Source organism: Symphalangus syndactylus, chromosome 1, assembly GCF_028878055.3.
Source record: "Symphalangus syndactylus isolate Jambi chromosome 1, NHGRI_mSymSyn1-v2.1_pri, whole genome shotgun sequence".
NCBI classification, from domain to species: Eukaryota; Metazoa; Chordata; class Mammalia; order Primates; family Hylobatidae; genus Symphalangus; species Symphalangus syndactylus.
Window position 1 is genome coordinate 143,784,267 of NC_072423.2, and position 17,367 is coordinate 143,801,633.

The window sequence follows — 17,367 nt, forward strand, 5'->3', positions numbered from 1 at the left end:
ATTAAGGTCTAATTTGGTATTCTGTGTATCATGTAACAGGAATTCAAGCTATCAGAAATGACCATAACCATCTGTAAATCCTATGGAATTTAGACAAACAGAGCTACTTGTCTGACTTCTAAGCTATCATATCTTGTGTATCTATGTAACTTGGGAACATAAGATTATCTGATTATGGAGATTATGCATCCAAATATTTGCTATTATCTATGCAAAATAATTTGACCTTTTGACCAAATAGCCCCACCAGCTAATCTAACTGTATAGTTGGTCCAGCTGCCTGACCACAGAATTGGCCTGTGGTTTGACGGTAATGATGCTAAGTTAAAGGAGCCAGCCTAGTGGCCCCACACATACCCAGACAGTCCTGGAATTGAGTGACTCCTAAATCCCATCTCTAACTTTTTAAAAGAATATGACTCTTCCGCCTAACTATGTCAATTGGTTATTTTTCAAAGACCTGAAAAATACAAGAAGAATTCATGCTATAAATAAAAGTGAACGTCCATTACCATTGCATTTTTGAGACTATTGCATCGTCTATTTTATAGAGAAATAGGTGGCAAAATTCAAGAACCATTAAATATCATTACTAACTTCAGGTCCAGGCCTGCCACTTACTGGCTGTGTGACCTGGGGAAGCTACTTGCCCCCTTCTGTTTCAGTTTTCTCATCTATAAATTGAGAATGATATGGTAATAACTACCTCATAATAACCATAATAATTACTGTGGGACTTAAATGAGTTAATATGTCAAAAATGCTGAAATTAGCATCTGACCTACAGTAAATGATTGCTAGCTAAGTGCTATTTTTTTTTTTATGGTTGTCACATGAGACCTCTATGATAAACGTGTGGTGGAAACAAAGCAGATATTAGTCTTTTTAATGTATAGATGCCAAGTAGTTCACTCCAGGTCATCAAGAAGGTAGTGAAAAAACAGACTCTCTGAATCCAAGTCTAGAGCTTTCTCTGGCTCATGCCATTGCCTCTCCATCCACTTAGAGATTAGCATATTGTTGCTTTTTCACTTTATTTGCACAAATCTCATGCACCATGAGATTCTTTGTTTGATGTGACATGGAGTTCCAAGTCAAACAGAACTTGATGCTGGGGATGACAGCCTCCTCTTCCTCGAAGAGCTGGAGGTGCTTTTCCAAGGCATACATTGGATCACCTCAGTGAGGAGATGCTGGTCAAAACTTCATCTCCAGCTGAGTGCAGTGGCTTATGCCTGTAATCCCAGCACTCTGAGAGGCCAAGGAAGGTGGATCAATTGAGGCTAGGAGTTCAAGACCAGCCGGGCCAACATAGTGGCACACGCCTGTAGTACCAGCTACTTGGGAGGCTGAGGCATGAGAATCGTTTGCTCCTGGGACACGGAGGTTGCAGTGAGCCGAGATCACGCCACTACACTCCAGCCTGGGCAACAGAGTGAGACTCTGTCTCAAAAAAAAGAAAAAACAAACAAAAATCCCAAAACCCTTATATCCAAAATAAACAAACAAATGTTACAAAGCAAGAAGGAAGCAGGAAAAAGGACCATGATTATTCATCAAATGAGAATCCCCGTCAAATCTTATTCACCAAAAGTGACCTATTAGCCTAATTCAATAGAACTGTGTTGGAGGAGAAAATAAATTCATTAAAAGAATCATTGACTGCAGCCTGGATGAGATTTCTTGTTAAGCACAGTCATTAATATCAAAGCGCTCGAGCTGTTGGGTTTTCTCCTCCCCGATGGGCAGTAAAGGGGAAAGGCCATCACTGAGAGTAGCTCCCCAGTAACCACACCATACATTTTTCTGAGCCACTCAGTTGCTTCCCAATTAGTTACACGCACTGAGAGACGCCACTCTGATTTTTCCATTTTTCATCAAACACCCCGCAGGAACACACACACTTTTCCAGAATCAAAGCTGAGAAGGTGGGAAAACAACATTAGGGAGAGGAAAAAGCAGCAAGATGTAGCGAGCCCTTCCTTTGTCTATTCCTTTCGAGAACCCCATTCCAAAAAACCCGCCTACTGTCAGAGATTCGAACCACAGAGACTCCATCTTGAATAGGGGCTGGGTAAAATAAGGCTGAGAACCACTGGGTGGCATTCCCAGGAGGTAAAGGCATTTGTCACAGGATGAGACAGGAGGTTGGCTCAAGATACAGGTCACAGACACCTTGCTGATAAAACAGCTTGCGGTAAAGAAGCTGGCCAAATCCCACCAAAACCAAGATGGCGACGAACGTGACCTCTAGTCATCCTCACTGATCATTATATGCTAATTATAACGTATTAGCACGCTAGAAGACACTCCCACAAGCGCCATGACTGTTTACAAATGCCATGGTAACATCAGGAAGTTATACCATATGGTCTAAAAAGGAGAGGAACCCTCAGTTCCAGAAATTTCCCATCCCTTTCCCGGAAAACTCATGAATAATCCACCCCTTGTTTAGCATATAATCAAGAAGTAACCATAAGTATAAGCAGCTGAGCAGTCCATGCCACTGCTCTGCCTGTGAAGAAGCCATTTTTTTATTCCTTTACTATTTTAATACATTTGCTTTCACTTTACTTCTGTGGACTTACTCTGAATTCTTTCTTGCACGAGACCCAAGAACTTTTTCTTGCGGTCTGGATCAGGACCCCTTTCTGGTAACATTACCACTGTTTAAAGTATTATTTAAAAAAAAAAAAAAAGCATTTTCTGAGAATTAGATCCTTCCATGCCAGGATAAAGACCCCAATCTGAAGTATTTTCCAGAACACCTGCTAGAATACCGCTGATGACTCTCTTCTTGAAAAACTCTATTCACATGGCTCACAGGACCCTGTGCTGCCTTGGTTTTCCTCCTGTGTCATTGACAACTCTTCGGTCTCTGGCAGCTCTTCCTCATTTTCCTTACCTGCCTCATCACTCCTCTCCAACTACTCTTCACTCTCTAAGTGACCTCACACAGTCCCGTGACCCTTGCAGCATTTACATGCTGAAAGCTGCCCTAGATCCTGTCCTGACCCCACCTCTACACTCCAGATCTAAATATCCTGTTGCTTATTCAGCACGGCCACTTGAAAGACTACTAGGCATGTCAAAGTTAGCATGTCCAAAATTTAGCGTCTCAAATTTAGCATGTCTGACCTCTGAATGCCCCTTCAGACCTGCTCCTTCCTGATGCTCGCTTTATCAGCAAATGACAATTGCTCAGGACAAAAACCTCCAAGTCTCACTTTTTAAAAATTTTCCACTCCTAAGCCACATCCAATCCAGCAACAAATTCTTTTGACTTCATCTTGAAAATAGACCCTGAACTCAGCCTCTTTTCCTTCCATCCACTGATACCACCCTGGGCCAAGCCACTTACCACCCAGACATTTATAGTATCTCCTAAGCAGCCCCTGGCTTCCACTGTATCACTCCTTCCGCCATCTGTGTTGCTATAAAGGGATAGCTGAGGCTGTATCATTTATGCAGGAAAGAGGTTTACTCAGCTCACAGTTCTGCTGGCCAGAAGATTCAAGACTGGGCATCTGGTGAGGGCCTCAGGCTGCTTCCACTGGTGGCAGAGGTGAAGGAGAATAGGTGTATGCAGAGATCACATGGAGAGAGATGAAGCAAGAGAAAGAGAGCGGAGGTGCCAGGCTCCTTTCAACCAGCTCTCACATGAATTAATGGAGCAAGAACTCACACTATTAGTTCTATTACCTCGGGGAGGGCAACAAGCCATTCATGAGGGATCCGCCCCCATGACTCAGACACCTCCCATTAGGCCCCACCCCCAACGCTGGGGATCAAATTTCAACACGAGGTTTGGAGGAGGTCAAATATCCAAATCATAGCATTGCACCTCTGGCCCCCCAAAACTCATGTCTTTCAAATACTGCAAATTACAAGCACCCTTTCCCAATACTCCCCCAAATCTTAACTTGTTCCAGCATCAACTCAAAAGTCCAAAGTCTCATCTGACACTTGAGGCAAGTTCCTTACAGCTGTGAGCCTGGAAAATCAGAAACAAGCCTTGGCCATCCCCACCCCTCTAACTTTGCTGGGTGAAGCCCACATGGCTGATCTGACAGGTTGGAGTTGAATGTCTGTTTCTTTTCCAAGCTGAGGGTGCATACTGCTGGTGGCTCTCTAATCCTGGGATCCCCACATGAGCCCCATTCCCATGGCTCCCCTAGGCAGTGCCCTGGTAGGGACTGTCCATGTTAGTTCTGCCCCTGTAGCAGGCTTCTGCCCGCACACTCAGGCTTTCTGATACATCCTCTGAAATCTAGGTGGAAGCTAAGCCTCCATCACTCTTGCATTCTGGGAACATGCAGACTTGACAACATGTAGAAGCCTCCAAGGCTTATAGCTTGTGCCCTCTGGAGCAGCCTCTCTGTTCTACTTATTGGCCTCTTCTGCTCTTATTCCCCCATCCAGAACCACACCTGGGGCCTTTTAAGTTAGGGCTAGAGCTGGTGCACCTGAGATAGGGGCACTAGCATCCCAAGGTGGTGCAGGGCAGGAGGGCAGCAGGGCCTGCACCCCAAAACCATTCTATTCTCCTGAGTCTCTGCGCCTGGGATGGGAGGGGCTCCTCGAAGATTTCCAAAAAGGCTATAAGGCGTTTCTCTTATTTTCTTAACTACTAGCACATGATTCAAACAGTCTCTCAGCTGTGCCCTTGGATTTTTTCCCCAAAATGCTCTTTCATTCTCTGCCACAAGGCCAGGCTTCAAATTTTCCAAACTTTTACTCTCTGCTTCCCTTTTCATAATAAATTCTACCTTTAGGTCATTCCTTTGCTGCTGTAATTGATCTTGAGCCTAAGTTTTTTTTTTTTTTTTTTTTTTTTTTTTTTTTGACACAGAGTCTCACTCTCACCAAGCTGGAGTGCAGTGGCCCAATCTCAGCTCACTGCAATCTCCGCCTCCCGAGTTCAGGCGATTCCCCTGCCTCAGCCTCCCGAGCAGCAGGGACTACAGGCGGGCACCATGACACCTGGCTAATTTTTTGTATTGTAATAGAGACGGGGTTTCACCATGTTGGCCAGGCTGGTCTCGATCTCCTGACCTCATGATCCGCCTGCCTCGGCCTCCTGAAGTGCTGGGATTACAGGCGTGAGCCACCGCACCCAGCTGATCCTAAGCTTTTAAAACCAGCCACACCCACCACTACTTGAGCACTTTGCTGCTCAGAAATTTCTTCTTTTTGTTACCCTAGGACATCACTCTTAAGTGTGGCCTTTCACAAATCCCTAGGGCATGGACACAATGCAGCCAAGTTCTTTGCTAAGGCCTAACAAGGGTGACTTTTCTCCAGGTGCCAGTAAGTTATCTGTTGCCATTTCACACCTTGTCAGCATGAACTTTACTGTCTATATTTCTAGCAACAGTTTAGTCACAACCTTATAACCAATCTCTAAGAATTTCCAAACTTTCCCTCCTCTTCCTATTTTCTCCTGAGCCCTCCAAACTCTTCCGATTCTGTGCCCAGTACCCAGTTCCAAAGCTGCTTCCACACTTTCAGATATCTTTATAGCAATATCCCACTCCTTGGTACCAATTTTCTTTGTTAGTTCATTTCGCATTGCTATAAAGGAATACCTAGGGCTGGGTTGTTTATAAAGAAAAGAGGTTTAATTGGCTCATCGTTCTGCAGGCTGTACAAGAAGCATGGAACCAACATCTGCTTCCAATGAAGGCCTCAGGCTGCTTCCACTCAGGGCAGAGGGCAAGGATAACGAGCAGTGCAGAGATCACATGGTGGGGTGGGAGGAGGAGGGACCAGACTCTCTTTAACAAGCAGTTCTTGCTGGAAATAATAGAGAACGCACACATCCCCAAGGGAAGGCATTAATCTCTTCATGAAAGCTCTACCCCCAAGGCCCAAACACCTCCCGTGAGGCCCTACCTCCCACCACCACCACATGGGGGATCAAAATTCAACATAAGATGTGGTGGGGACAAACCATATGCAAACCATAGCACCTGCCTTTGAAAACATAAATCAAATTATGGGTACTTCTCCGTTCAGAAGCCTCCAGGGACTTTCATCTCATCTAGAAGCCCTAAATCTTCCCACGCTCTACAAGGCTTGGCCAGCTCCTGCCCCACACATGACAGCCACAACCACACTGGCAACCGGTACAAGCCCATCTTGAAGCTGTTGCATTTGTGGTGCCCCTGGAGTGCCCAGCTTTGCTTTCAGCTACCTCCGGGGTTTGCTTCCTCGCTTCAGGCAGGCTTATGGCTATCCAGCCAAACAGCATCCTCACACCCCGCCTCGGTCCTCTCCATGTCTCACCCTGTCTTACTGGTTGAATTGTGTCCGCTAAAAAGATACGCTGAAGTCCTAACTCCCAGGTGTCTGTGAATGTAACCTCATTCGGGAATGGAGTGTTTGCAAATGTAATGAAGTCAGCATGAGGTCATTAGGGTAGGCTCTCCTCCAATAGAACTGATGTTCTTATGAGGAGACACACACACACACACACACACACGAAAATGCCACGTACAGACAGACAGACACAGGGAGAAGATGGTCACATGGCAACAGAGGCAGAGATGGGAGTGATGCGGCTGTAAGCCAAAAAAATGCCAAAGGATTGCTGACCACAACCAGAAGCTAGAGGAGGCAGGGAACGATTCTACCCAGCATCTTAGAAGCTGTGTGGCGCTGCTGACACTGACTTTGGACTACAAGCCTCTGGACTGTGAGCAAACAAACTTCTGTGGTTTTAAAGCCTCCCATTCTGTGGTACTTTGTTATGGCAGCCCTAGGAACCTAACAGACCCTGATTCATGATTCTCGATGCCACTTACCACTTCCTTAAATTGTATCTTTACTGATCTTTCCTCTCCTTTCTATTATGAGCACCACAAAGAAAGCGTTTTAAAACCTTGCCTAGGTTTGAAAACTATCAATCCTCTGACCCCCGGATCTCTCTCTTGCCCTCAAACTTTTCTCTTTCTGCGTTTGAAGGATCAGAAATTGTTTTATATGTCAAACATGCCGGCCAAGATCCTAAATGCTTCAAAGCATTCATTATGTGCATTCATAAACAATAAGGAACTTTAGAATTCTTTTTTCATTAAAATATTTCTGTACTAATTTTTACTTTTTTTTCTCAAGAATAAATGAAGACACGAAACTGTCAAAGGCTCTTGGTTAGAGAATCCTCGTCATTGTGTCTCTGTCTTACCTTCTTAGAGATCTGGCTATATTGCCCTCAGACCATAATGAATGTCTTTAGTCCTCCCAGAAAGAAAGCCCTTTCACCAGATGCAAAATAAACCCATGTTACTGAAGACCAGATTAGCATGGATCAAGGTTCTCATGTTGTTCAACAAAACAACAGTGACAAATCAACACTTCAATGTTTGCTCCTGACATTCAATAAAAATATGTAGGTAATCAAAAGTCAGGAAGTACTTGTGATTTTCAACTTTTTAATGTGAAAATAGAAGCACCCTATTAAACTCGGTGGCATGTATTCCATATAAATGCTGAAAATCAGGTGCTATGACTGATGTCTCAAAGTGGAATCTTGGATTATTTATTACCTGTTTTCATCCCTCACTTTCATGCCATGGAGTATTATATGCCTTTCCAGCTACCTATCTTCATGAGGAGAAAGAATATTACTTCCAAAAATTTAGAGCATTTTGTAATGGGGAGCAGCCAACTTCACTGGGTCACACCAGATGTTCACCCCCATACACACTTGCAGGGAAGTCTTCTCCTCTTAGAAGGCTGTCTTTGGCTAGTTGTGGTGGCTCACGCCTGTAATCCCAGCACTTTGGGAGGCCAAGGTGGGTGGATCACTTGAGGTCAGGAGTTTGAGACCATCCTGGCCAAACATGGTGAAACACTGTCTCTACTAAAAATATAAAAATTAGCTGGGCATGGTGGTGCATGTCTGTAGTCTCAGCTACTCAGGAGGCGGAGGCATGAGAATTGCATGAATCCGAGCAGTGGAAGTTGCAGTGAGCTGAGACTGTGCCACTGCACTCCGCCTGGGTGACAGAGCGAGACTCCATCTCAAAAATAATAATAATAATAATAATAAAAAAGACTGTCTTTTAGTTGTGATCAGAAAAACTAAAAGGCAGTGAAATAAGTTGAGTCATGGGCCTTGTGTCTGTAGTTTGTGCTTTAGGATGGCCCTGAAGGCAGGATATTCCCAACCTGCCAATCAGAGACCAGCACTGGAAAGGCCTCCTGTGTAATCCACTCTCCTTAGTAGCTCCTGGCCACAACACAAGACACAACTCAAAACCAAAAACCATTCTTAATAGGTTTAGCCAAATGGTTACATAACTTAACGAAGCACTATGGGTTCAATATTTTATGCATAAATAGTCCATACATTATAGATATGTGTACTTTTATTTTATTTTTATATTTTTGAGATGGAATCTCACTCTGTCGCCCAGCTGGAGTGCAGTGGTGCAATCTCGGCTCACTGCAACCTCTGCCTCCCAGGTTCAAGCAGTTCTCTGCCTCAACCTCCCAAGTAGCTGGGATTACACGTGCGCACCACCACGCCCGGCTAATTTTTGTATTTTTAGTAGAGATGTGGTTTCACCATCTTGGCCAGGCTGGTCTTGAACTCCTGACCTCGTGATCCACCTGCCTTGGCCTCCCAAAGTGCTGGAATTACAGGCATGAGCCACTGTGCCCGGCCAGATGTGTGTAGTTTTATAAACAAAATCTTAGTGCTATTATCACCTAAAATTTATGAAGTATTTCTTACATTCAGTCTGTATTCCACTTTCTCCAATTGTCTCATGAATGCTTATTACTTGTATGGATTACACTTAAAGAAATGGTAAATTTAGTCAGATGTTTGTAATAAACTCACATGGGCTGGGCGAGATCCAGGAGGCAGAATGCAAGCCACTTTCTGAGCCTCTAAGACTGGCAAGTTGGGTATAAACAAACGAATGGCTGATTTGAAATTATTTTGCCTGGCCATCTCCTGCCCTATTCAAAAAATGATACTACAAATTACATTTCTGCCTTTTCAGCAGTTGCATACAAGGGCCTGCCAGGAGCATTTTAATACTGCATTTTACAAACTGAACTCATGCCAACTTCTCTCTGGGCAGAGTTAAGTGTTACTCTCCCAGTAGAAGCTCTGCCTATGTTTTATTAAGCAAAGCTCTAGGCTGAAGGACCCTCATGCTCAACTTCAAGTCCCACAGCTATCTCGGATTTCGCAAACTACAATGCGGTACTTTTTGGCAAATGTAGTCTCCTAGGAAAGAAAGGAACTGGTCAGGATGAACGAGAAGATAAAACTGTGAGCCAGGTCGAGCTGGCTCCAGCATGAAGTTGCTTAACAGCAAAAGCTACTTTTCCACTAAATCTAAGCAAAAATTGTGTTGTAGCCCAGGAATTTCAAGAGGCTTGAGGATACCAGGAGGTACCCAGATGAAACATGTACTGTACAAATAACACCCATGGAGTGAATAGAGCAAACAAAACAGTTAAATGCTAACAATAATATATAATACACACTACAGTAATACACACACCCAGACACACAGAAAAAAAACACCAGACCCTGTGGTCACGGGTGTACACGACAGGGTGGACCCAGGGCAGGTACACATTCAAAACCCCGCAGCGGTCATGGTCCCATACGCTGTACCAAAAAAATGCATTTTCTTCACCATTTCCCACCCAATTAGATAAATATAATAAGCCGTGGGGTTTTGATTCGTTTTGAAGTTTCATACACTGACATTTTTGTTCGAAGATCTAGGCAGATCTTGCAGGATTCAAGCCCAAGGTGGCAGACGAAAACACACCCAGAACTGCGAGGGGAGGGGGAGGTCACCTGGAACTATGCAACGGAATCGGAATCAGCGATTGCCGAGCTTAGGTGGCACCCGCTCTCAGCGGCAGAGGTCCCGGCCACGCCGCTGGGAGGTGGAAGCGATCCGAGGCCCCCGCGCCACCTCCCAGACCGACACGTTGACACTGGGGGCTGGACCAGGCGCTGGCTGGGAATGCTTGGTTCGCCCGGAGACAGGGGGCTTGGAGAGGTCCTGGTGGGCTCCTAAGCGTCGGTTAGCTGCCACCTCCCCTAGATGGTTGTCTGGGCTGGGAAAGGGTGGGAGGAAAGGAGACCCCACCAGGAGGGGGCAGGTGCATGGGGCAGGCAGTGGCGCGGGGACTAGCCATCGAGGGCCGAACGCTAGAGCAAGAGCTGGCAGGAGGGCGGCGGGGGCTTCGGGTCCCGGCTAAAGTCAGGGCACAAGCTAGGTGGCCCCGCGCCCAGTCACTCACCATCCTCCAGCGCTTCGTGCACCAGCAGAAGACCAAGCAGCAGCCAGACCTTCATCTCGGGAACCTCGGAGCTCGGGGCGCAGAGAGCGCGGCGGCTGCGCGGGGCGGGGACGCAGGGAAGGCGGCGGGCGAGGGGCGGGCTCCTGGGACGCCGAAGCGGGAGGATTCGGTTTCTTCAGGAGTAACAAGGTTTCGGGGAAAAAGTTGGGGAATTTTTTTTTTTTTTTTAAGTTCTCTGTGTAATGTGACTTCTCCTGCCCCCTGGCGGAGCCGCGGTGCGCAGCACTTCTTCCCAGCGCGGGGAGGAAAAGCTAAGCGCGAAATGTACAACAGCCATTCCTTGAATTTCTCCAACGCTTGGTGTTTTCACCAAGGTTATCAAGTTCAAGAAGAATCAGCGGGTTCTGATGGCGTCACGTTTAACCACGATTGTCCAGATGTTACCAGCGCTCACCCCACCTCCTCAGGCAGAACCTGAGTGCTCCCTAAATATTTCTGTTTATTCCATTTCTCTCTCCCCCATGCAGTCACTCACAGAAGCGTTGCCCTGGGTCCTTGCTGCTTCTCTGTGTCTGGCCAGAGTTGGTCTCCTCACCCAGCCCTGTAACTGCTGGTGGGCGTGGGAGGACGGGTTCATTACAGGAATAACGTGGAAAATGAGACTGTGCAGACAACCTGGGCCTGTGGTGGTGAGGCAGAAGAACAGGGATTTAGGGTAAGCACGGGCTAGGGTATAAGCAGGAGAACAGCAGGTGCAGCCAGTTCGCAGAAGCAAAAGATCAGCAGGTGCAGACAGTTCTAGGCATAAGATTAGGCGGCACACAGGCCACATCCTCACTCCTCTGATAACAAGGCAGAAGTTTCCACTTCAGCCTCTGATTGGTCGCAGGCCAATCCTTCGTAGGGTGTAACCAGTTGGAGGCCTCTAAAGGGAACCCCAGGGTGTTGCCAAGTTCTTTTCGCTTTATAAAATCCCTGGGGAGCATCAGGCTTTTGTGGCTTGCTGCAGCGCCCCCTGTGAATTGTCTTCTATAAATCTACGCTTTCCTTCCTCCCTTCTGTTTTGTTTTTCCTTGCTTCTTTATTTTGTTACTCTGTGCATTTTGTTCAATTCCTTGTTCAACAGGCCAAGAACCTGGACAACTCTATCAGGTAACAGTGGGGCAGAGGATACGGGCTTTCACAAGTCCCTCTGCAGAGAGCCATCCTGCGTTTCTGAGCTTGCAGACTGTCATGATCAAAGCAGTTTGCTAGCGGGGGAGATGCTGGTGTGTGTTCCCCCTGGTGAGAAGCAACCCATCTCATTGTGATCTTCAGCACCAGGCACTGCTATTAAAGAGAGCTCAATTATAAATAACAGGAAAGGGACTTGTCCTTCAACACCCAAGGAAAGAAGTGCTGCCATTTATAACAAACTAATGCTTCTCAGTCGCTTCTGCAGGAGGAACTAAGAATTCTATATTCTGTTGCAAGCTCTAGCCAGAGCTTTGCCACTCAGTTGCCTTGCGATGCCGAGAGCAGTTGCCTGGGAATGAAGACCAGAGTTCAGATGTTGACACAGGCACAAACTCTCAATGCCTCTCGGAATTCACTTAACCTTCTGGGTTTTAGCATCTCTTGTTTATTAAGAAAGGGAAGTAGGTGATTATTTCAACAGGAGTTTGCTATGTGATTAAGCTTAAGGCTATGAAGGTTAAGACATCATCTATCATGGCCTTTTAAGGAGTGGACAAGCATTTAGACCACTGCAATGTGGTGTGTCACGTTCTGGGGAGGATTCTGAGCAAAGGACTTGGAGGGTGCACACAGGAGAGGGTAAATCTGCCTAAGCTGCCCCACCCTGAGATTTCTTTTCACTGTGAGCCCGTGAATTGACTGCTTCATTCTCACTCCGTGTTGGAGCCTGGGGTTGGGTCTAGATTCCTCCTCTCGGTCCTAGTATCCCCTCCATACTGACTGCATGTGCCAGATCTGCCTCTCATGCCGTTATTGTCAAGCTTCACTGCCCTGGCTCAGCTACATTTAGCTTAGAGTGGTCCCTCTTTCTCTTGCCACTTAGAGGCTCTTCTTGGGAGGCTGAGGCAAGAGAGTCATTTGAGCCTGGGAAGCGAGGTTGCAGTGAGCTGAGATGGCACCACTGCACTCCAGCCTGGGCGATAGAGACTGTCTCAAAATGAAAAAATAAATAATAAATAAATAAATAAATAAATAAAAGCAAAGGAGAGAAGCCTCAGAGAATACCCATTCTTCTGCCGTCTTGCTCTCAGATTTCTACCATTCAGAACTATAAGAGAATACATTCCTGTTCTTTAAACCACCCAGTCTGTGGTTCTTTGTTATGGTAGCCCCAGCAAATTAATACAGGGGTCTGTATTAGGATGGGAACAGAATTCATAAGAAGTATAAGGGCTTCCCAAGACATGTAGCTATTTCATCACAAGCCTTGAACGAGACAATCTCAAGATGATTTTGAATATGAAAACGAAAACTGCCAAAGCTATATTTTTCATAGGTCTTATTTCGCTATAAAAATCCACGTGCTTTGTCTCTAGGGTGAGAAAGAATTTTATTATTAGAATGTAGTGTTGATCTTTTCCATTCCTTTTCCAACAATTACTATAATGTTAGCCAATTAAAATAAGCATTATCTTGCGGCTCTAAATCAAATACAAATTGAAGCCTGCTTTCCCAAGGCCTGATTAATTTTTTTTGTATGTTTAGCTTGTATCTGGTCACCTTAATGGACCTTCTTAGTAGCCTAAATAGTTTTCAGTTGATCTCTTGGGTTTTTAGAAAAATGGTCACATTACCTGTAACACCCACTTTTCTTTTTTTTTTTGAGACGGAGTCTTGCTCTTTCGCCCAGGCTGGAGTGCAGTGGCGCAATCTCAGCTCACTGCAAGCTCTGCCTCCTGGGTTCACGCCATTCTCCTGCCTCAGCCTCTCCGAGTAGCTGGGACTATAGGCGCCCGCCACGATGGCAGGCTAATTTTTTGTGTTTTTTAGTAGAGATGGGGTTTCACCGTGGTCTCAATCTCCTGACCTTGTGATCCGCCCGCCTCGGCCTCCCAAAGTGCTGGGATTACAAGCATGAGCCACCGCACCCGGCCACACCCTCTTTTTTTCTTTTCTTTTCTTTTCTTTTAGGTAAGTCTCACTCTGTTGCTTAGGCTGGAGTATGCTGACATGATCTCAGCTCACTGCAACTTCCACCTCTCAGGTTCAAGCAATTCTCCTGCCTCAGCCTCCTGAGTAGCTGGGACTACAGGTGTGCACCACCATGTCTGACTAATTTTTGTATTTTTAGTAGAGATGGGGTTTCACTATGTTGGCCAGGCTGGTCTCAAACTCCTGACCTCAAGTGATCCTCCTGCCTCAGCCTCCTCAAGTGCTGGGATTACAGGCGTCAGCCACCATTCCTGGCCATTTTCATTATCTATTTTAATTAACAGTAGCTTTCTATGTTACCCATGAAATCTCCCTACTCCATTGCCTTCCATGCTTTTTATTTGCCCCTTTGAAGTGGTGAATACCATTAGGAATTTGTTAGGTAAGAAAAAATCAGCCAATATTTTGGGCATCCCTTCTCCATCCCCAAGATAAGGACATGTAACTTCTCTAACTAGTCTTCATTAACTATAGACATACAACCAAGATGATTTTTTCACAAAAATCTATTGGGGGAACCCACCCTTAATATTTCAACATAGGTTCTTTTTATTTTCCTTAAGTGTCGGCTGGCTGAGAAATAAAGAGAAAGAGTACAAAGAGACGAATTTTACAGCTGGGCCACCATGAGTGACATCATATATTGGTAGGACTGTGATGCCCACCTGAGCCTCAAACCAGCAAGTTTTTTATTAAGGGTTTCAAAAGGGGAGGGGGTATAAGAACAGAGAGTAAGTACAAAGATCACATGCTTCAAAGGGCAAAAAGCAGAACAAAGATCACATGCTTCTGAGGGAACAGGACAAAGGGCAAAAGCAGAACTACTGATGAGGGTCCAACAAAGATCACAAGGCAAAGGGCAAAAACAGAACCACTGATAAGGATCTATGTTCAGCGGTGCATGTATTGTCTTGATAAACATCTTAAACAACAGAAAACAGGGTTCGAGAGCAGAGAACTGGTCTGATCACAAATTTACTAGGGTGGAGTTTTTTCCCCACCTAGTAAGCCTGAGGGTACTGCAGGAGACCAGGGTGTATCTCAGTGCTTATCTCGACTGCATAAGACAGACACTCCCAGAGCTGCTGTTTATAGACCTCCCCCCAGGAACACATTCCTTTCCCAGGGCATTAATATTAATATTCCTTTGGCATTAATATTAATATTCCTTGCTAGGAAAAGAATTTAGTGATATCTCTCCTACTTGCACGTGCATTTATAGGCTCTCTGCAAGATGAAAAGTATGGCTCTTTTTGCCCGACCCCGCAGGCAGTCAGACCTTATGATTGTAACCTCCCTTGTTCCCTAAAAATCACTGTTATTCTGTTCTTTTTCAAGGTGCACTGATTTCATATTGTTCAAACATACATGTTTTACAATCAATTTGTGCAGTTAACACAATTATCACAGTGGTCCTGAGGTGATGTACATCCTCAGCTTACGAAGACAAAAGGATTAAGAGATTAAAGACAGACATAAGAAATTATAAAAGTATTATTTGGGAACAGATAAACGTCAATGAAATCTTCACAATGTATGTTCCTCTGCCGCGGCTCCAGCCAGTCCCTCCGTTCGGGGTCCCTGACTTCCTGCAACAAAAATCAATGTTTCGAGGTTTTAGCAGGAATAAAATTTAGTGGTTTTAAATATGGGACTCCCTGAAAACTTCATTCTGATAGAAATGCCAGACATTTTTGATGCTCCCAGAGCTACTCATCAAGAGACGTCTTGAGGTAAGGTAGGGATCCCAGAAACTTAGTCTACTTAAAACCAATGAAGCACAAGAAAGAACTTCCTAGCTCCAGGATGTAGCATGTTGTAAAGATGCATCACCTATTCATTAGTTACAAGAGCCTCTAAGTGGCAAGGCAAAGAGAGACCACTCTAAGCCAAAATGTAGAATGGGAACATTGTGACTTGAGAGCTTTGGCCTCTTTTTTCTTTGCTCTTTCTCTTAAGTGTCCTCCCTCCTCTTTCAACTGTCTCTGCCTATTTGCCTTCGCTTGCTTATTTGCTCTAAATGCTCTTTTTGAAAAGCATCTATTATCAGTCATTTACACTTGTGTTCCAATTAAAGTCAATGGTTCTCTTTTAAGAACAATGGCATGGCAAGCCTGATTTCTACCAAAGCAGTGAAATTGTTGGTCCTTCCATAAAACTATCAGACATCAGTGAGCAGATAAGGAAAGATTCTGGTGACTTGGAGACTCAGCCACTGGGGATGCCCAGAATCTTGAACTTTGACAATGTTGTAGTATTTGTGGGCTAAGGGACTCAGCTCAGAAACTGGCTTGGAGATTGGGGCCCACCCTGGGCTATATGGTACTCCTGGGTAGTGTGGTCTCTATCCTGTGGGTTTCTCTTCCTCTTGACTGCTCCAGTCTTAATAGAGTAATAAGAACTCTTTACCCAGAGTTTATGACATCTGAAACTCTGATACCTACAACTATTTAAGAGGTGGCTATCCATCTGTTACTAGGAAGGTTTATATAAGTGAGTATTGAGCTGAGTCTCTTTCTAGTTTCACTCATACTTCGATCTGGGTTCATTCATTCACTTTTAGAGACAGAGTCTCGCTCTGTCACCCAGACTAGAGTGCAATGGTACCATCATGGATCACTGAAGCCTCAACCTCCTGGAGTCAAGTGATCTTCCCACCCCAGGCCCCTGAGTAGCTGGGACTACAGGCACTCAGCTAATTAAAAAAAATTGTAGAGACTGGAGTCTCTGCTATGTTGACCAGGCTGGTCTTGAATTTCTGGCCTCAAGCAATCCTCCCACCTTGGCTTCCCAAAGTGCTGGGGTTACAGGCATGAACCACCATGCCCAGACACTTTGACATACTTTAAAAGACAAGCTGAGATAATGTGATAGTGAGAGTTATTTTTGTATGGCTTTGAGAATTTTTTCAGATAGTTTATGGGATGAAATAATTTACTCTTTCCACACAGATGAGGACTTCTCAGCACAATCTCTTAGCATTCCAAGGGCTTTGAGCCCTTAGCCTCAAAAGGAAGCCTATCTGAGTCCGTCTTTAAACACTAAGGAGATCATATTCCTCTCTCCAGGAGCTTCTGGCTGGACCTACAGCCCAGAGACAACTACTGGGGGATTATTTCATGTGATGCCATGGTGGCAAAACAGAGGTAGGGCACCACTACCTCACAGCAACCCTAATCAAACAAAAACTAAATTGTTTGAGGCTTCTACTTGGCAAGTAGTTTGCTTTTTTAGCTTGCTTTTTAATGCTTTCAAAATTGATAGCAAAGTTTTTAAAATTCAACATGTTCCCTTCAGTTTACTAAAAACAATGGGAACTGCATACACAAATATGTTTCAAAATTAAACAAGCTAACTCAAGAGATGTGTAATTTTAAGCAATTTAGAAACATTTTAAAAGTCCGCATTGAATTCTCCCTCCCTATCAAAGAGTAAAAAGTTGATAATTATTCACCATATCTAAAAAGTATCCTAGTTACATACAACTGATCACCAATGATTAAAGGCCAAAATTGGTGGAAAGAACATTGATGAACTTCTTGCAGATCAAAGCAATGTCAAAGTGAATGACAGTCATAGTGGTAGGATCCCAGATGTGTGACTCTGGGGTAGCATGCTTCAAGAGCAACTGGTATTTTTTGGAATGTACCATGAGGATTGAGGATATGTGAAGACATCTCTTTCATCTCACAGGACTTAGTAGTCAGTCATAGACCAGGCCTTAGGCCACCAGCTTAGTATTCTTCAATTGTTTCAATGTAGATTGCTTATATTTCTGAACTTTAAAGATTTCCAAATAAATAAGGAGTTTAATTTAGGTAAGTATGAAATGTGTGCTTTTGGTATGGGTGACATCTGCATTCTATATTATTACATCTTAAAATTTATTTTAAAAATACACTCACATCAGAAAGCATA

The 17,367-nt window shown here is 44.7% G+C and overlaps 1 protein-coding gene across 1 annotated transcript in view; it reads right to left on the minus strand.

Annotated features, from left to right (window-relative positions):
• PDGFRL (platelet derived growth factor receptor like) overlaps positions 1-10,522 on the minus strand; it is a 63,512-nt gene extending 52,990 nt beyond the window's left edge. Inside the window, exon 1 of the mRNA XM_055287178.2 lies at positions 10,282-10,522. Within this exon, the coding sequence (XP_055143153.1) occupies positions 10,282-10,336 (55 nt within the window). The 5' untranslated portion in view covers positions 10,337-10,522. The remainder of the gene's footprint in view (positions 1-10,281) is intronic.
• Between the last annotated feature and the right edge of the window lie 6,845 nt (positions 10,523-17,367).